This window comes from Gobio gobio, assembly GCF_949357685.1.
Source record: "Gobio gobio genome assembly, chromosome: 17".
Lineage (NCBI taxonomy): Eukaryota > Metazoa > Chordata > Actinopteri > Cypriniformes > Gobionidae > Gobio > Gobio gobio.
In genome coordinates, this window is record NC_137110.1 from 3,162,323 (window position 1) to 3,183,580 (window position 21,258).

The window sequence follows — 21,258 nt, forward strand, 5'->3', positions numbered from 1 at the left end:
ATATTCATCCGGAGCAAATGAAGTGAGTGAGTGAGGGGAGGCGGGTATCGTGTTTCTATTCTGCAGAAAATGAGTAGCGTTTCATAGCACTTTTATTATTTCAGATGCCTTTTTTCAAAGACTACAATGCAATTGAATTATATATAAAATTCGGCACACCAAAGTGGCCAATAGTATGACTGTGTTGCGCCACCACCAAGTTTTTATTAGAATATTTTTATTTCATTACTCTAATACTTATTTTTATTACAAGAATCATAATTCATGCAATCTAAAAATCTTAATTTGCGTTAAGAAAAATATCCCAGCCTTAATCTATTGATTATGTGGTGAAATATGACTGATTTACTGTGTATTATGGGCACTATAAAGAGGACAGTAAAGGTCTTCTGCAATGCTGACCTCTAGTGGAGACCCAAAGTTATGAAATCATTTGCATTTGTCTCAGATTTTTATTGTGAACTTGAATGGAACAGTTACTGAAGAGTAGAACACATCAGTCCAGTCTAAACATACACACACACACACACACACACACACACACACACACACCTCCATCCTGCTCTTAAAGACGCAATCCATAACGGCTGAGCCAAAAACAAAGCTACAGTGTTAAAAACATGACAGATGAATTATTATTGTTACAGTAAGGAGTTTACCCTCTGAATAAGTTATGGATCAAGACATTTACAGAAAGAGACAATAAGGCAGAAGAAATACTTATAGCGTGTGCCCATGAACCGCACAGTCCAATGGTCATGAAATCATAACTAATATCCTAAGAAAAAAATAAAAATCATAATTTAATAAGAAAAAAAATGCACTAGATAAACTAAATTCTTTTAGAGGTTCAGTTCTGATTCATTCTGTATTTATTCCACATTAAAACAAAAATTACATTTCAAATCCTTTAGAATCAGGATATTATTATTCTCCATAATTCTATATGTTCACATGCTCTTAAAATGCGGGGGAAATGAGAAGAAAAACACGGAAATGTGCATTTAATGTGTTTTGAGGCATAATTTTCACTGCAAAAAATCCTGCATTAAAGCCGGCATATATTCAAAACTGACCGTATTTACTTTGTTATCATATTTCTGGTCTTATTGTGCACAATTCATCGAGAAAAATAAATTTTAAAATGCTTCACCTCTACATCAACTCCTTGTTGAATGTGTCACCGTCCCTTTAAATTTTAAACCCCTCCCCTCCGGTGTGCAACGCCCACTTTTCACAATCCAATTAGCCCGCCCTAAATTTGTTCTCACACATAAATACGTCAGATTATGTTAGCGAAATGCTGTTACATGTTTACTAGGTTCAACACAGAACTTCAAAATAAAAGTCTCGTACACACGTTGCATAGCTGATTGTTGCTATGCTAGGCTTCATGGACGATCGCTGGGATTCGATATGTTGTTTGGATGCTGTAGGTTTTCGTTGCGGTATTAAGGAAATGCTGCGTAAAGCTTCTCGGCAAGTCAGTCAGGCAAGGAAGTGTTTTCCTGGGCATCTTGTGCTCAAGCGCTGCGGGGTAAAGTCTGTAAGGCCGTCTTCACCGACACTAAATGGCCTCCACGTAGTTGGCCGGATACAAGCCGATCTGACCGCTGTCCAGCCGGCCTTTGCACCAGCCCTGCTCATCCTCATCCTCCAGATTGGTCAGCTCGTCCCCTGGGGAAACAGGCTCAGTTAATGCTGATGCACCTTTAATCATGCCAGTTACAGCTTTAATGCTCCAGTGGCGAACGCTTTCATCTTTAAACTCAATATTTAACATCCATTTCATCTGATTGTAAGAACTGTAGTGTCATCGACTGATCTATCTATCCAACATTTCTTATCCATCATCCATCCAGCCACCCTCCCATCCATCCATCCATCTACCCAATATTTCTCATCCATCCACCCACCCGTCCATCCATCTATTGTATCCAATATTTCTTATGAATCCACCCACCCATCCATCCACCTGTCCATCCATTCATTCAATATTTCTTATCCCTCATCCATCCATCCAATAGTTCTTATCCATCCATCCACCAGTCCATCTATCTATTGTTCTAATATTTCTTATCCATCCATCTATCCAATATTTCTTATCCATCATCCATCCATCCAATATTTCTTATCCATCCATCCACCCATCTACTGTATCCAATATTTCTTATCCCTCCCTCCCTCCATCCATCCAATATTTCTTATCCCTCCCTCCCTCCATCCATCCATCCATCCATCCATCCATCCATCCATCCATCCATCCAATATTTCTTATCCATCCATCCACCCATCTACTGTATCTAATATTTCTTTTCCCTCCCTCCCTCCCTCCCTCCCTCCATCCATCCAATATTTCTTATCCCTCCCTCCCTCCATCCATCCATCCATCCATCCATCCATCCATCCAATATTTCTTATCCATCCATCAACCCATCTACTGTATCTAATATTTCTTTTCCCTCCCTCCCTCCCTCCCTCCATCCATCCATCCAATATTTCTTATCCCTCCCTCCCTCCATCCATCCATCCATCCATCCATCCATCCATCCAATATTTCTTATCCATCATCCATCCATCCATCCAATATTTCTTATCCATCCATCAACCCATCTACTGTATCTAATATTTCTTATCCCTCCCTCCATCCATCCGTCCATCCATTCACCCACCCATCCATCCATCCACCCACCAGTCCATCTATCTATTGTTCTAATATTTCTTATCCACCCATCCATCCATCCAATATTTCTTATCCATCCATCTACTGTATCTAATATTTCTTTTCTCTCCCTCCCTCCATCCATCCATCCAATATTTCTTATCCCTCCCTCCCTCCATCCATCCATCCATCCAATATTTCTTATCCATCCATCTACTGTATCTAATATTTCTTTTCTCTCCCTCCCTCCATCCATCCATCCAATATTTCTTATCCCTCCCTCCCTCCATCCATCCATCCATCCATCCAATATTTCTTATCCATCCATCTACTGTATCTAATATTTCTTTTCCCTCCCTCCCTCCCTCCCTCCCTCCCTCCCTCCATCCATCCATCCAATATTTCTTATCCATCCATCAACCCATCTACTGTATCTAATATTTCTTATCCCTCCCTCCATCCATCCATCCATCCATCCATCCATTCATCCATCCATTCACCCACCCACCAGTCCATCTATCTATTGTTCTAATATTTCTTATCCATCCATCCATCTATCCAATATTTCTTATCCATCCATCGACCCAATAGTTCTTATCCATCATCCATCCATCCAATATTTCTTATCCATCCATCTACTGTATCTAATATTTCTTTTCCCTCCCTCCCTCCCTCCATCCATCCATCCATTTCTTATCCCTCCCTCCCTCCATCCATCCATCCATCCATCCATCCATCCATCCAATATTTCTTATCCATCATCCATCCATCCATCCATCCAATATTTCTTATCCATCCATCAACCCATCTACTGTATCTAATATTTCTTATCCCTCCCTCCATCCATCCATCCATCCATTCACCCACCCATCCATCCATCCATCCACACACCAGTCCATCTATCTATTGTTCTAATATTTCTTATCCATCCATCCATCCAATATTTCTTATCCATCCATCGACCCAATAGTTCTTATCCATCATCCATCCATCCAATATTTCTTATCCATCCATCTACTGTATCTAATATTTCTTTTCCCTCCCTCCCTCCATCCATCCATCCATCCATCCATCCATCCAATATTTCTTATCCCTCCCTCCATCCATCCATCCATCCATCCAATATTTCTTATACCTCCCTCCCTCCATCCATTCATCCAATATTTCTTATCCATCCATCGAATATTTCTTATAAATCCATCCACCCATCTACTGTATCTAATATTTCCAATCCATCCATCCATCGTATGTAATATTTCCCATCCATCCATCCACCCATCCATCCATCTATCTATCCATCCAATCTAATATTTCCCATCCATCCATCTTCAGCTTGGCTTTTTCAAGCCAACGTCAATGTTTGTCAACAAATGTTTCAGTCTAGTATTGAATTGTAAAATATTACAGTTTTTACTGTATGTTTGATCAGTTTGAGCAGAATAGACTTCATCTAAAATAAACATCTCTCACCCGCTTTAAACGTGAGCTCGTCTTGTTCCTGGCCGTCGTAGTCATACAGCGCTCTCACTCGCTTCCCTTTACTCTCCTCTTCCAATGGATTTGCACCACCGTTTGTTTCACTGTCTGGTTGGGCGGCGGGCGGCTGCTCGTCATCGGACCACTCGGCAGAATATTGCTGGTTCTTCTCAGAACTGCTCACGCTAAAGACGACAACCACACCGGAGAAGCGCAGGTTAGTTCCTCCAGAGGTTAGGGTTAGCAACAATGCTGAACATTAGCAAAGAGCAGAGGAAAGGGAAGAGGAGCAGAGGATCTAAGGTGCAGCAGATATACATTTACTTACAAAAACAAAGGAAATCCAGAAGGAAACACTCAACGTAACAGCTTCACTAATGCAAAGACAATACAGGACAAAGAGAAGAACCAAACTGAGAGCTTAAATACATGGCTCAATGAGGAACCCAACAAGACTCAGGTGAACATAATCAATCAACCAATGAGAAGCCGAAGAAACCAGCTAGCAATGAGAACAGGAAATAAACACAGGAAGGAAACATGGAAAAGGAAACACGAGTCCATATATAGGCATTTCCTATTAAGATTATATTTAAAGGCTTAGTTTTATGATCAAAGCCCTGTAGTTTTAATTGTGGGGGGCAAAACCTATAATACAATACAATACGTAAGAAATAATTGACTATATTTACTATATTTAACTGGGTTTTGGCTCTTTTGCTGTTGTCGGCTGTAAGAGCTTTATAACTGAAATCATTTGGCGGAGTGATATGGAACAGTAATGCGGTCAAAACCTGCTGGAACTACTTTAGCCGGAACTACTTTTCCCCTGAAAGTTATTGCACACCTTAGAATGTCCATCAACCAATGAGATTCAAGCATTCAACAGCCCCATAGTATAAGTAAGTAATAATTGACGATGGGCCGTTGAATTATTAGAAAAATAATGCACACCTGAGATATAACTTGTGACCGCATTGTTGTGCATTATTTTTCAATAATTCAACAGCCCAAAGTCAATTATTCTGCTTATACTACAGTTACCACACCTCAAAACATTGCCCAGATGATGCATTTCAAGACATATGTCAGGTTTTGTCCTTTAAACGCTCTTGTGTGCAGGACTAATTTCTTACGCATCTAAACCCAAGCTTCCGTTGCTAATCCCAAAAACGCCATTTTAGAGCTAATAACAGTTTGAGCCATTGAGTAATGCAGTTATTAGAGAGAGAGAGAGAGAGAGAGAGAGAGAGAGAGAGAGTGTGTGTGGCAACGCTGACAACAGTGTGTGTCCGTACTGTATGTGTGTGAGTTTGACTGGGAGAAAGAGAGTATGTGCTTTCCGTACATAATAAACATAATTTTGTGGCAAAAAACTGAAATAATTAGTCGTTTTTATCCTATTTTTACTATATTTAACTGGGTTTTGGCTCTTTTGCTGTTGTCGGCTGTAAGAGCTTTATAACTGAAATCATTTGGCGGAGTGATATGGAACAGTAATGCGGTCAAAACCTGCTGGAACTACTTTAGCCGGAACTACTTTTTCCCTGAAAGTTATTGCACACCTTAGAATGTCCATCAACCAATCAGATTCAAGCATTCAACAGCCCCATAGTATAAGTAAGGAAAAATTGACGATGGGCCGTTGAATTATTAGAAAAATAATGCACAACAATGCGGTCACGAGTTACACCTCGGGTGTGCATTATTTTTCAATAATTCAACAGCCCAAAGTCAATTATTCTGCTTATACTACAGTTACCACACCTCAAAACATTGCCCAGATGATGCATTTCAAGACATATGTCAGGTTTTGTCCTTTAAACGCTCTTGTGTGCAGGACTAAATCTAAACCCAAGCCTCCGTTGCTAATCCCAAAAACGCCATTTTAGAGCTGATAACAGTGTGAGCCATTGAGTAATGCAGTTATTAGAGAGAGAGAGAGAGAGAGAGAGAGAGAGTGTGTGTGTGGCAACGCTGACAACAGTGTGTGTCCGTACTGTGTGTGTGTGAGTTTGAGTAGGAGAAACATAATTTTGTGGCAAAAAACTGAAATAATTAGTCGTTTTATCCTATTTTTACTATATTTAATTGGGTTTTGGTTATTTTGCTGTTGTCGGCTGTAAGAGCTTTATAACTGAAATAATTTGGCGGAGTGATATGGAATTGTAATGCTGTCAAAACCTGCTGGAACTACTTTAGCCGGAACGACTTTTTCCCTGAAAGTTATTGCACACCTTAGAATGTCCGTCAACCAATCAGATTCAAGCATTCAACAGCCCCATAGTATAATACAGGATATTTGAGAGATGAACAAATAAAAAATATAAAAAAAGATGAATGGATAATCAAGCAAACCCAAGTTGGTTTAGTCCAGTAAATGTTAATCTTGAAATCTGAAAGTTATTCTTACATCTACTTTATAGAAATCAGCCCAGATTTAAGGAGGATGTTTTTATGATTATACTAAAAGCACTTTGTATAAAGCTGTAGAGTGTCTGTACCTGCCCCGGTCTCCAGTCTGCGGCGTGCCCTGATCCACTCCATGCGTGACCTGAGTCAACGTGACTCCATCATGGCTCCTCTTCACCTTCTCTTTCTTATTAATGGAGTGGCTCAGTTCTGGGTTGAACTCCTGATTTAGAGACAGGATGAGGAATATGAGGAATACAGAAGGAACTCCTGACAGCAGATGTTATGCACTCTCAGGGATCCCACCTCAAACTGTGGCCAGTTCATGTGCATGCCGGGCCCATGGAGGTTGTTGAACCACTTGAGGTCTTCCTGAGCGCTGGCTGAGGCGATGTTGCGCTCCAGATCCCGGTACACTGAGGCATAGCTGTGGAGTTTGAATTAGAGAGATTATTTAGAGACTGATGGCTGGTTTGGTAAATGCAGTTTTCTTTCTTATGTGCTAACGGGAAGGCTTAGAGGGGTAACCCATACTCAGAATTTGCCCTCTGCATTTAACCAATCCATGTGTACACACATTAGGAGCACAAACACACACACACACACACACACACACACACACACGTTTGTTTTGCTATCTAAGTGAGGACATTCCATAGGCGTAATGGTTTTTATTACGTTACAAACTGTACATTCTATCCCCCTACACTACCCCTACCCCTAAACTTCAGAAGTTATAAGCAACTTTTCATATCTCCTCCTGACCACTAGGTGGCGCTGTGCCGAAATGCTGCATGTAGCCTATTAAGAAATAAATTACTGATATCAACAATTTAATTTGAATGGCAACCTATGGTGACGTTTAACTAGTTAAAATACAATCACAGATATCAAGAATTCTAGTTTTTACTAGTTTAAATTTATGTCTTCGATTTCTGCGAGAGATGACATCATTGTTGATATCAAGAATGAACATTTTAAAGGTACAATATGTAATTTTTCGCTGCTGGGGTCGCTTATTCAAAACAAAGGCGTAGCTTGATTGGCTGAGCTTTTATTCTGCCGCAGACGAGCGCTTCCGCTTCTTCCACTTCTTCTTTTGGATAATTCAATCCAAAAATCTTACATATTGTGCCTTTAACTAGTGAAAATTTAATATTTATGAAAATTCATAACGATATGCTAATGTGTTCTTAAAATACAGCATTTGCGAACAAAATTCAAGATGGCCGACACCCAAAATAGCCAATATGGGAAAACTGGGTATCATTCGACTTGGCATGATGCGCTGAATCAGAGACCAGTTTTATGATTTTTGGGCAAACTGTTCAGAAGTTATAAGCAACTTATCATATCTCCTCCTGACCACTAGGTGGCGCTGTGCCGAAATGCTGCATGTAGCCTAGTAAGAAATCAATTATTGATATCAACAATTTTATTTGAATGGCAACCTATGGTGACGTTTAACTAGTTAAAATACAATCACAGATATCAATAATTATAGTTTTTACTAGTTTAAATTTATGTCTTTGATTTCTGCGAGTGATGACATCATTGTTGATATCAAGAATGAACATTTTAAAGGTACAATATGTCATTTTTCGCCGCTAGAGGTCGCTTATTCAAAACAAAAGCGTAGCTTGATTGGCTGAGCTTTTATTCTGCCGCAGACAAGCGCTTCCGCTTCTTCCACTTCTTCTTTTGGATAATTCAATCCAAAAATCTTACATATTGTGCCTTTAACTAGTGAAAATGTAATATTTATGAAAATTCATAACGATATGCTAATGTGTTCTTAAAATACAGCATTTGCGAACAAAATTCAAGATGGCCGACACCCAAAATAGCCGATATGGGAAAACTGGGTATCATTCGACTTGGCATGATGCGCTGAATCAGAGACCAGTTTTATGATTTTTGGGCAAACTGTTCAGAAGTTATAAGCAACTTTTCATACCTCCTGACCACTAGGTGGCGCTGTGCCGAAATGCTGCATGTAGCCTAGTAAGAAATCAATTATTGATATCAACAATTTTATTTGAATGGCAACCTATGGTGACGTTCAACTAGTTAAAATACAATCACAGATATCAAGAATTATAGTTTTTACTAGTTTAAATTTATGTCTTCGATTTCTGCGAGTGACGACATCATTCTTGAAATCAAGAATGAACATTTTAAAGGTACAATGTAATTTTTCGCCGCTAGAGGTCGCTTATTCAAAACAAAAGCGTAGCTTGATTGGCTGAGCTTTTATTCTGCCGCAGACGAGCGCTTCCGCTTCTTCTTTTGGATAATTAAATCCAAAAATCTTACATATTGTGCCTTTAACTAGTGAAAATGTAATATTCATGAAAATTCATAACAATATGAATAAAATACAGCACTTGCGAACAAAATTCAAGATGGCCGACACCCAAAATAGCCAATATGGGAAAACTGGGTATCATTCGACTTGGCATGATGCGCTGAATCAGAGACCAGTTTTATGATTTTTGGGCAAACTGTTCAGAAGTTATAAGCAACTTTTCATACCTCCTGACCACTAGGTGGCGCTGTGCCGAAATGCTGCATGTAGCCTAGTAAGAAATCAATTATTGATATCAACAATTTTATTTGAATGGCAACCTATGGTGACGTTCAACTAGTTAAAATACAATCACAGATATCAAGAATTATAGTTTTTACTAGTTTAAATTTATGTCTTCGATTTCTGCGAGTGACGACATCATTCTTGAAATCAAGAATGAACATTTTAAAGGTACAATGTAATTTTTCGCCGCTAGAGGTCGCTTATTCAAAACAAAGGCGTAGCTTGATTGGCTGAGCTTTTATTCTGCCGCAGACGAGCGCTTCCGCTTCTTCTTTTGGATAATTAAATCCAAAAATCTTACATATTGTGCCTTTAACTAGTGAAAATGTAATATTCATGAAAATTCATAACAATATGAATAAAATACAGCACTTGCGAACAAAATTCAAGATGGCCGACACCCAAAATAGCCAATATGGGAAAACTGGGTATCATTCGACTTGGCATGATGCGCTGAATCAGCGTCGCTTGATTGGCTGAGCTTTCATTCTGCCGTAGACGAGCGCTTCCACTTCTTCTTTTGGATAATTCAATCCAAAAATCTTACATATTGTGCCTTTAACTAGTGAAAATTGGATTGCTGATTTCAAGAATTAATATCCTGGGAATGAATAAAGGTCAGAACAGCTGGCCATACTTCAGACCACCAGATCTGTGATTTTGCGCTGACCTTTGGCTCTCAGTGAGGTTAAGATGGCGTTTGATGTCCAGAAGCACCTCGCGGAGGAAGTTCAGCCTCTTCTCCTCAAACTGCTGGCACTGCTCGAACACCACCTCCATGTTCTCCATGTACTGCGGCGTGCACTTGCTGAGCTCATCGAGGGTCTTCTCGTATTTCTCTTTGGCCTGAAACACAAAGCAAACAACATCTTAAATCCTCTGACTTGTTGCATATGATGAGATGTCACATTTATGCAAATGTCAAGAGGTGAGCCAATCATAACAAAGGATATTTGCATAAAGTTCTAAAATTAAAGCCTATTAAGAGAGTATGGGAAATGGTCATGTTAAACTAAGATGGATTGCAAGAACAACAACAACCAAAAATGTAGGTAAACATATTAAATTACATACAAAAATATAGCTGCAAGCACAAAATGAACAATCCATGCAAGCATGACTGTGAGCATCAGACCAACTGCAACAATGAGTGGTTAAAAACATTTTAAGATTATTTTAGTCAAAATGGCTGAAAAATCAGAAATGCAATCACTGTTATATGATTAACTTGCTTATCATTTTTGACCAACAGGCGCTGTTATCAAATTATTATGGTGTGGTCAGTGTGAGGTGACAATGACAGTTTGGTGTCAATATGCCAAAGTGTTGCTAAGATACAGCCTCCGAATCAGCTTGGCATCATGCCAACACATTCGTTGGAACTTTTGATAAAATTTTTGCCGGCATGCTCTGAAGATGATAGCAAATATGGCATAATTGGTTTCATTGATCTCGGCATGACCCAAGGACTCTATCAAGACTTCAAATCTAACGAGTTTCATTAAAATAGGCGAAATTAATCAAAAGTTATTAGCAGTTTTGGAAATTTCATTATAACTTTTGACCACAAAGAAACTTTTTGAGTACCTTTTTTTGAGTTCCGATGACACATACCGAGTTTCGTAATAATACGCTAATGTCAAATACAGCATTTTAGGACAAAATTCAAAATGGGACGACTGCCACAATAGGCAATATGGGTATCATTCCACTCGTTTTAGATTTTTGGGCAAACCATTCAGAATTTATAAGCAAAAAATGCCTGTACCAAGTTTGGTCTGAATACACTAATATGAGATACAGATACAGCCTCAGAGCTGGGCATCATGCCAACACATTTGTTGAGAACGAGAAGGGTTTGGTCTATCGAAAAACTTTTAGTAACTGTTTGCCGGCATGGTCTGAAGATGATCTGAGCCAATTTTGGTGAAAATCAGACCAGCGGTCTAGGAGGAGTTAGAAAAAGTAGGTTTTTAAAGAAATTCAAAATGGTGGACAGCAAGTTCGAGCCAAAATGGCATAATTGGTATCATTGCTCTCAGCATAACCCAAGGAATCTATCAAGACCAGTTTAGGCAAAAGTAATAAAATAAAAAAAATGTCATAACTTTAGTCTTGAAACTTTTTAAGTACCTTTACGGCATGGTCTCGATGACAGTTTCGTAACGATATGCTAATGTGTTCCTTAAATACAGCATTTTAGGACAAAATTCAAGATGGCCGACACCCAAAATAGCCAAAATGGGAAAAATGGTATCGTTCGACTTGGCATGATGTGCTGAATCAGAGACCAGTTTTATGATTTTTGGGCAAACCGTTCAAAAGTTATTTTTTCATATCTCCTGACCACTAGGTGGCGCTGTGACGAAATGCTGCATGTAGCCTTAGGTCATGCTTGGGATGGCATGTACCATTTGAGAACGGTTGGGTTTATCAAAAAGCTTTTGAGGACTTTTTGCCAGCATCGTCTGAAGATAATCTGCAAACGAATCATCATGAGCCAAGGAATCAGAGCGGGAAAACATGTTTCTATCCCTTATTGTTCAAAAGTTATTAGCATAAATATGAATGCAAATTTGGACAGTTGGTGGCGCTAGAGGGATTGAGTTAGAGACTCCAAATTTGCTCTGGTGAATGTTTGGACTGACCTCTATCAGTGTCCCAAATTTCACAACTTTTTACCATACGGTTCTTTGGGCTGCCATAGACAATTTTCCACAAATTATCGTTATCATAATACAAAAAAAAGGCTTTATAAAAATAACTGTATTATAGTCATTTAAGAATCATCATAGCATATGAGAATAAGACAAATAAGCTCAAAAAAGGTCAAAAGTTAAATGTCCAGACACATTAAGAAATGTCATGAATGTAGACAAAATGCTAAACATCTTAATGACTCATAAAACAAGATTGCTTTATGCAAAATATCTCTTTTAGGGTTGACTTGTAAAGTTAGAGCATGTGTGCATTTTCCTAATTGAATAATATCATTATATGGGATGGTTTTATAGGTAACCTATAGGTTTTATAGGTAATTCAATCCAAAAATCTTACATATTGTGCCTTTAACTAGTGAAAATTGAATATTCATGAAAATTCATAACGATATGCTAATGTGTTCTTAAAATACAGCATTTTCTAACAAAATTCAAGATGGCCGACACCCAAAATAGCCGATATGGGAAAACTGGGTATCATTCGACTTGGCATGATGCGCTGAATCAGAGACCAGTTTTATGATTTTTGGGCAAACCGTTCAGAAGTTATAAGCAACTTATCATATCTCCTCCTGACCACTAGGTGGCGCTGTGCCGAAATGCTGCATGTAGCCTAGAAATAAATCAATTATAGATATCAACAATTGAATTTGAATGGCAACCTATGGTGACGTTTAACTAGTTAAAATACAATCACAGATATCAAGAGTTATAGTTTTTACTAGTTTAAATTTATGTCTTTGATTTCTGCGAGAGATGACATCATTGTTCATATCAAGAATGAACATTTTAAAGGCACAATATGTAATTTTTCGCCGCTAGAGGTCGCTTATTCAAAACAAAAGCGTAGCTTGATTGGCTGAGCTTTTATTCTGCCGCAGACGAGCGCTTCCGCTTCTTCCGCTTCTTCTTTTGGATAATTCAATCCAAAAATCGTACATATTGTGCCTTTAACTAGTGAAAATTTAATATTCATGAAAATTCATAACAATATGCTAATGTGTTCTTAAAATACAGCATTTGCGAACAAAATTCAAGATGGCCGACACCCAAAATAGCCAATATGGGAAAACTGGGTATCATTCGACTTGGCATGATGCGCTGAATCAGAGACCAGTTTTATGATTTTTTTATAGTATTATAGTAATTTAAGAATCATCATAGCATATGAGAATAAGACAAATAAGCTCAAAAAAGGTCAAAAGTTAAATGTCCAGACACATTAAGAAATGTCATGAATGTAGACAAAATGCACAACATCTTAATGACTCATAAAACAAGATTGCTTTATGCAAAATATCTCTTTTAGGGGTGACTTGTAAAGTTAGAGCATGTGTGCATTTTCCTAATTGAATAATATCATTATATGGGATGGTTTTATGGGCCGTCACTCAAACGTCCAGCTTGTCCATTGTTGTATTGTGGCACAGCTGATCCCCCGGGACTCTGGGGTAAGTGCTTATAATGGACGCTGGGCTAGAATAAAGGCTAATGAATTGGCTCTATGGTGCGTTAGGGGGCCATTTATTGAACGCCTCTGTGTTGTTTCCCATTAAGTGGTCCAAAGGCAGAGCAGTAATATGAAAGTAAGCTCTGGGGAGTCGGACCTGCTGCTGTAATGAATAGCGGATGAAATTGCTCTGCTCGAGGATATTTCTGTTATCTGCCGTCTGTTGTGGTGAGCTTTTGTTAACAGACAAGGGAGAAGTGTGCAACATGAATATTAAAGGCCACAAATATGCTGCATTTTGCAAAAATACAAAAACATTGGCAGTACTACACAATTTAAAGGACTTTCTTTGTAGTTGCAGGACATTAATGGGGTCAATCCAATTTTCCTTGAGCTTTTGACATATTTAAGAGAAATGAAAACTTCCTTGTTAGTCCAAAAACAGCTTTTGTTGAAACCAAGCCCAGAGAATGACTCGTTGTGGAATGTGCCTATTTATGACATCACAGATCAACACCTACTTCATCATCGCACCTTTGGCTCCACCCACTGGAGTGTTAGTGAGATGACGAGGAGAGAAGAGCGAAACTAAAAATAACATCACCTTCCAAAGGATCCTAATGCTGGGAATGAGCTTATTTATTCTCATCAATGTGAATGTCTCAGTTGAGCATTATTTATGTGTATTCTCACAGCGGCCAATCACAGCAGTGGGCGTTTACACTGAAGTCTCACAGTGGCCAATCACAGCAGTGGGCGTTTACACTGAAGTCTCCCAGTGGCCAATCACAGCAGTGGGCGTTTACACTGAAGCCTCACAGCAGCCAATCACAGCAGTGGGCGTTTACACTGAAGTCTCACAGTGGCCAATCACAGCAGTGGGCGTTTACACTGAAGTCTCCCAGTGGCCAATCACAGCAGTGGGCGTTTACACTGAAGTCTCACAGCGGCCAATCACAGCAGTGGGCGTTTACACTGAAGTCTCCCAGTGGCCAATCACAGCAGTGGGCGTTTACACTGAAGCCTCACAGCAGCCAATCACAGCAGTGGGCGTTTACACTGAAGCCTCACAGCAGCCAATCACAGCAGTGGGCGTTTACACTGAAGTCTCACAGCGGCCAATCACAGCAGTGGGCGTTTACACTGAAGACTCACAGCAGCCAATCACAGCAGTGGGCGTTTACACTGAAGCCTCACAGCAGCCAATCACAGCAGTGGGCGTTTACACTGAAGTCTCACAGCAGCCAATCACAGCAGTGGGCGTTTACACTGAAGCCTCACAGCAGCCAATCACAGCAGTGGGCGTTTACACTGAAGCCTCACAGCAGCCAATCACAGCAGTGGGCGTTTACACTGAAGCCTCACAGCAGCCAATCACAGCAGTGGGCGTTTACACTGAAGTATCACAGCGGCCAATCACAGCAGTGGGCGTTTACACTGAAGTCTCACAGCGGCCAATCACAGCAGTGGGCGTTTACACTGAAGTCTCACAGCGGCCAATCACAGCAGTGGGCGTTTACACTGAAGTCTCACAGCAGCCAATCACAGCAGTGGGCGTTTACACTGAAGTCTCACAGCGGCCAATCACAGCAGTGGGCGTTTACACTGAAGTCTCACAGCAGACACGCCCCTTCAAACAGTGCTCAAAAATGTCTTTTATTTCTAAATTCTGACCATTTTTGATGTAAAAATCATACTTGCATTATAAGTGCACAACAGGAAACATTATAAAACAATGCCCTTTAACACAGCTTTTGGTTTGTTGTCCATAATATTTCTTGGCTGACCTTCTGACAGTCGTTTTTGCACTTGTCCACCTTCTCTTGGAGTTTCTTTTGCTGATCTGATGTGACTGACGCTTCTGCTTTGCTATTGGCTTCCCTCGTAGATGCAATTTTTTCCTCCTTGCAGGCCATATGGTATGTTTTCTTCGCTGTTTCCAACTGTGAATTAAAGATAAGACGAACATGGCAAACATTGAATTATTCAGTGATTTGTTCTAATGACGATATTTCTTCAGCCAAGGTATAATGTAGATGTTTTTGTGAGAGAAGTCTCCTCACCTCTTTGAGTTTTTTGGCCCAAGGTTTCTGAGCTTTCCGGAACCCCTCGTCCGCCTCTTTGGTTTCCTTGAATCCGCCCATCATTTGTTTGTGGTAGCTATCTTTCTGCCAGTTCTTCACCTTCTCTAAGTCCTCGTTCAGCAGGTTGTTCTTCACCTCCTGGTGCAACTCGCTCACCTTTTCTGCTTCCGTCATCACAGCTAACCAGGCTCTCTCCAGAGACCCGTACTGCGGCCCTGCGAGCACCAATAACAACGCATTAAAGGATTAGTTCACTTTTAAATAAACTTTTGCTGATAATTTACTCACCCTCATCTCATCCAAGATGTCCATGTCTTTCTTTCTGCAGTCGAAAAGAAATGAAGGTTTTGGATGAAAACATTCCAGGGTTTTTCTCCATATAATGGACTTCAATGGGCCCCAAACGGTTCAAATGACAGTTTCAGTGCAGCTTCAAAGGGCTTTAAACGACCCCAGATGATGAATAAGGGTCTTATCTAGCCAAACCATCAGCAGTATTTATGCTATTATTTTACCTCTTATCAGATGAACGTGATCATCTCTGAGCTCAGCCATAACTTCCGCTGAGTGAGGTCAAAATACGAGCGCGGTCATAGATGTATACGTAGATGCCTCATTAGCGTCTGCACGGATCAATAGAATGAGGCATCTACGATCGATATATCTATGACCAGGCTCGTATTTTGACCTCACTCAGCGGAAGTTATGGCTGACCTCATAGATGATCACGTTCATCTGATAAGAGATAAAATAATAGCATAAATACTGCTGATGGTTTGGCTAGATAAGACCCTTATTCATCATCTGGGGTCGTTTAAAGCCCTTTGAAGCTGCACTGAAACTGTCATTTGGGCCGTTTGGGGCCCATTAAAGTCCATTATATGGAGAACAATCCTGGAATGTTTTCATCAAAAACCTTCATTTCCTTTCGACTGCAGAAAGAAAGACATGGACATCTTGGATGAGATGAGGGTGAGTAAATTATCAGCAAAAGTTTATTTAAAAGTGAACTAATCCTTTAAAATGGATTGTGTTAGAGAAGCTTGTTTAGACTGAGAAGTAACACAACGTTTGCTTTCACGATTGTCACTTTAAATCTAGGGGCACAACCTAACGCAGGGTTAGTTGTAACACGCATATTTTAACCCTTTCCACACATGCCAGAATGACGAAACTCAGTGTATTTACTAGTTGCCAAATCAACATTATTTAGAGAAAAAATAGCGCCAAAATGAAAAAATCTCTGGAAGATATTACTGAACATGTATTTAACCATAGCAAAAGTACATTTCTTACTCAAGTTTAGTTTTCATCTCTTTTTTTTTGTGTTTATTTAAAATAAGACAAATCCAATATTATTTTAATCTTATATCTGTTATTTAACAGTTGAGATGTTCTTTAATGCTGATCTAACACACGAGCCGCGGTTAAATTCCAGTTGCGCAGGTGGGGTTACAATGAGCCCCTATTAGAAATATGCCATTATATTCTATACTTTTATGAATTATTTTGAGAAACCATGAGAAAACGGTGAATAATGACTGAGAGTTAATGTTCAGAAAATATTAATTATTATTATGTTTTGAACAATGCTGTATTTGGTGATGTGTTTGCAGTCAAACTCAAAAATGCTTATATTTTTAATTATTAAAAAAATGCCATTATTTTATTTTAAAAAGTTAATAATTGTATTTTGTTGACAAAATATTTTAGTTTGTCTTGAATATTTTAGTTTGATTATATCAGGTGACATGTTAAGCTGTTATTTGGTGATGTTACATTGTGCTCCACCACATGTTACAATGTGCTCCACCTACGGGGCATGTTGTCACATTTCACTTCCATTATTTTGGGGGTAAATCAAGAAAAAAGTATACACTGTATTAATGAAACAAAACCACATAATTGTACTAGACATGTGTAATTAATGTGGGTAAAAATAAATACTCTGAACCCCAAGTGGATTTACACAAACTGAGAAAGTCAATAAAGGTTTGTAAATGTGGTTCTCCATGGCCAGAGCTCCTGACCCCACCTCTCTCCACCAGCTGCCTCCACCTCTTGGACCAGTCGGTGAGCTGCTGGGCGTAGGCCTTCTCGATCTTGGCTCGCTCCTGAACGCAGCTCATCATATCATTGCAGAGGCGATGGCCGTCCTCGATCCGCTTCACTGTGCGCTTGTAGTTCCCGACCTGAGACACACACAACCCTCTGAGATGGGTGAAGGCACTACTGCAGCATTAGAGATAAATCATCTGTAATTCAATAGAAGACATTGACCGCCCACTTCTTCTGTGTCCTTGGCCCTAGAGGTATTTCCTCTAAATCGAATTCATTAAACCAATCAATATTACACATTTGGATTGGAAACCAATAAAAAAAGAATATTAAAGCAAGACAAAAGTGTTTACAATGTGTTTTATTGATGGATGCATGGAAAAATGGATGGATTAATGGATTACTGGATAGACAAACAGACAGATGAATAGATGGAAATAATGATAGATAGATAGATAGATAGAGATAGATAGATAGATAGATAGATAGATAGATAGATAGATAGATAGATAGATAGATAGATAGATAGATAGATAGATAGATAGATAGATAGATAGATAGATAGATAGATGATAGATAGATAGATAGATAGATAGATAGATAGATAGATAGATAGATAGATAGATAGATAGATAGATAGATAGATAGATAGATAGATAGATAGATAGATAGATAGATAGATAGATAGATAGATAGATAGATAGATAGATAGATAGATAGATAGAATGATGGATGGATGGACGGATGGATGGATGGATGGATAGAATGATGGATGGATGGATGGATAGAATGATGGATGGATGGATAGAATGATGGATGGATGGATAGTGATAGTGTGTGTGTGATAGTGTGTGTGATAGTGTGTGTGTGATAGTGTGTGTGTGAAAAGTGTGTGTGTGATAGTGTGTGTGATAGTGTGTGTGTGAAAAGTGTGTGTGTGATAGTGTGTGTGATAGTGTGTGTGTGATAGTGTGTGTGTGATAGTGTGTGTGATAGTGTGTGTGTGATAGTGTGTGTGATAGTGTGTGTGTGAAAAGTGTGTGTGTGATAGTGTGTGTGTGATAGTGTGTGTGTGTGTGTGTGTGTGAAAAGTGTGTGTGTGATAGTGTGTGTGAAAGTGTGTGTGTGATAGTGTGTGTGTGATAGTGTGTGGCCGATAAATCAACAATGACACAGTTTTACTTCTGATACGGTCAACACACCAAAGATAATCATAATGTGTGCCGGCCCTTCGGCTGAATCACACACTTCCACAACATTAAAAGTCGATCAGTCAATATGACACAACAACACGTGTCCGGCGCTAACAGCTCGTTTGGCTAATCAACCGCAGAGCTGGGGTTTCCGGTACGATCGAGACATGTGACCTGCATGTGTGACAAATAATATTCCAGAATTAGTGAGTTTTCGAGCCTGACCTCCCAGAAACTGTCCGTGTTCTCGTCGGACATGGCGGACTCATCGTAGGCTCCCGACATGCTGAGATTCGGCAGAGCAGGGTTGAAGCTAACGGATGAAATTCACCATGAACTGCGGAGCAAAAAAGACAAAAGTTATGAGAACACAATAATGAACATATTTGCATTTAAAATAAAAGGAGAAAGCCAACTGTACGGTATAAAAAACGTCATTGTGCTAACATGTTGGGAACATTAATAAAGACCAGACCAGATGCAAACTTCACAATCGAAACAAATAATAATAATAAAAAAAAAACATGCAGGTTGTCTTGCCTTACACCTCTCTACAAAATGAATATAAATCCGATCTTCAATTCCCGACCCGTGCTATATGCACATTTAACGGAGTTCACGTCAACAAAAGCAACAGATATGAGCTGCATTATATTCATCAACTCATTAGATCAAAGACCACAATACGACCCAAACACTGGTAAGAGCCTTTAGTCTCATTCGTTTTAATGAAGATGGTTGTATTTTTGAGCATCTAAGACTTAACCTATTTTCAGTTTCACATGTGGCAGTTTGCATGTTGGCTTGCTTTACTCATTTGCGGCGATGTGTCAGTCTTGACTCGCAATATCATGGTCTCATGTTGTTTCCACCAGCGCAGCACATCTCATTGTTTCTTTTAATTAATTAATGTCTAAAACATAAAATGAAGGAAAAAGGACCGAACCCCGGCCCGCGTTTGAGGTATGACGTGAAAATTGGGCCGAAGACAAAAAAGTCGGGGCCCGTCAGGCTCGGGCAGAAATGCAAGACTCTACACCCCACAAGAGCTGCAGTTTTGGAGATGCTCTGACCCAGGCATCTAGCCGTCACAATCTGGCCCTTGTCAAACTCGCTCAAATCCTTACACTTGCCCATTTTTCCTGCTTCTAACACATCAACTATGAGGACAAAATGTTCACTTGCTGCCTAATATATCCCACCCACTAAAAGCGGATGAAGAGATGTTGTTTACTTCACCTGTAAACAACGGTCATAATGTTATGCCTGATCGGTGTATATCACACACCCCTAGTGTTAGTCATGAAGTCTCTGAGTATTCAAAAATAATAAACAATCTTGCCGAGAGGTCCATAATGACCTGTAAAGGCATTTTCCTAAATCATTGACAAACAGAAAACCAAATAGGGCCCAAAACAGAGCCCTGGTGGACTCCTTTAGCAATCGTGTGGGAACTTGATCTGTTGTTCTAGACACTACGTCCATGATGTCACCCGTAGGATTCTGAAGAGCAGTTTTGAAGCGTAAAGTCGGGTCGAGCTGGCCGTCGCCATCTTGTCAGCGTGTCACTCCTGTATAATATAAAATGGGCGAAGAGGCGGGATGTGGGCGGAGCTGAGGTGACGACTAACAGATAGCAGACAAACGGCAATCCACCGGTTACTCGAAGTGGCCACGCCCTTAATTATGCAGAACTTTAAGGCTTTATATAATGTAAACGAATGAGTTATAATTAAATTCACCCCCCTCACAGTCGTCATGAAGGGCAACATTAGCCGTATAGACCAAAAGCACAGCTTGTCCCAGACTGTAAACATGTGTTCTTCTGCTGTAAAGTTGGGCATTTTAACATGAGCTCAATGAGATTCTGCTCCTTCTGGAGTCTGTCTCTAGTGGCCAGTCCATGAACTGCAGTTTAACTCACTTCCGCATCGGCTTCAAGAGAAACTGTGGAAGGAGCCGCTTGGTGGCGGTCCATGATAAAGAACATCATTTCAACAGAATCAAAACAGAGACGCCATCTGACAAAGCGAAGGAAATTTAAGTTGAGTTATGTTGTTTTGCGCTCATCTAAGACAATACCTTATCTCAATCTGTTGGAAGAAATGTCATTATAATGTGATTGCCTGTGCAAAACAACTCGAGTAATGAGATCTTGTAGGGCAAGAGGGCAGTTTGCACAATCCTGATATGCCGTCCAATATTTAAAACACAGAATTTATATTCACACTTAAAGAAGAGTCACTAAAAAGACCAGACTTTGAACAGAAAGGCGACACAAATCATTCATTGATTTCACACTGCCAACTTTAAATCTGTGATCCACATTCTGCTCAAAAACAAACACAAAGCTTCAGTTTGAGCCTGGACTGTATCATGTGATCTCATCGCAGTGATCAATCAAACACTGACCGATATTATTCTTATAAATCGTTAAGGTATGTCACACAAACACAACCTGCATGCACAACAACACCTGTAACCTTGGAATAAAATGTCATACTACGGAGGCGTACTAACAAAAAACGACATTGACAAATGACTCCAGTGACTTCTGAGCGTTTGCAATGATAATAAAATGATGGGCGAGCCCTGATGATGATGATATCA

General features: G+C 39.6%; 1 protein-coding gene across 6 annotated transcripts in view; it reads right to left on the reverse strand.

The window, feature by feature from the left end:
- Positions 1-435: 435 nt before the first annotated feature.
- Positions 436-21,258, reverse strand: part of pacsin1b (protein kinase C and casein kinase substrate in neurons 1b) — a 65,714-nt gene continuing 44,891 nt past the window's right edge. For all 6 annotated transcript variants that reach the window (XM_079839936.1, XM_079839932.1, XM_079839935.1 and 3 more), the window contains 9 exons: positions 18,874-18,985; positions 17,433-17,589; positions 15,377-15,612; positions 15,101-15,256; positions 9,814-9,989; positions 6,857-6,977; positions 6,643-6,773; positions 4,133-4,323; positions 436-1,677 (listed from right to left, as the gene is read on the reverse strand). In XM_079839936.1, coding sequence (XP_079696062.1) covers positions 1,568-1,677; positions 4,133-4,323; positions 6,643-6,773; positions 6,857-6,977; positions 9,814-9,989; positions 15,101-15,256; positions 15,377-15,612; positions 17,433-17,589; positions 18,874-18,933 — 1,338 coding nt within the window. In that variant the 5' untranslated portion in view covers positions 18,934-18,985 and the 3' untranslated portion in view covers positions 436-1,567. The remainder of the gene's footprint in view (positions 1,678-4,132; positions 4,324-6,642; positions 6,774-6,856; positions 6,978-9,813; positions 9,990-15,100; positions 15,257-15,376; positions 15,613-17,432; positions 17,590-18,873; positions 18,986-21,258) is intronic.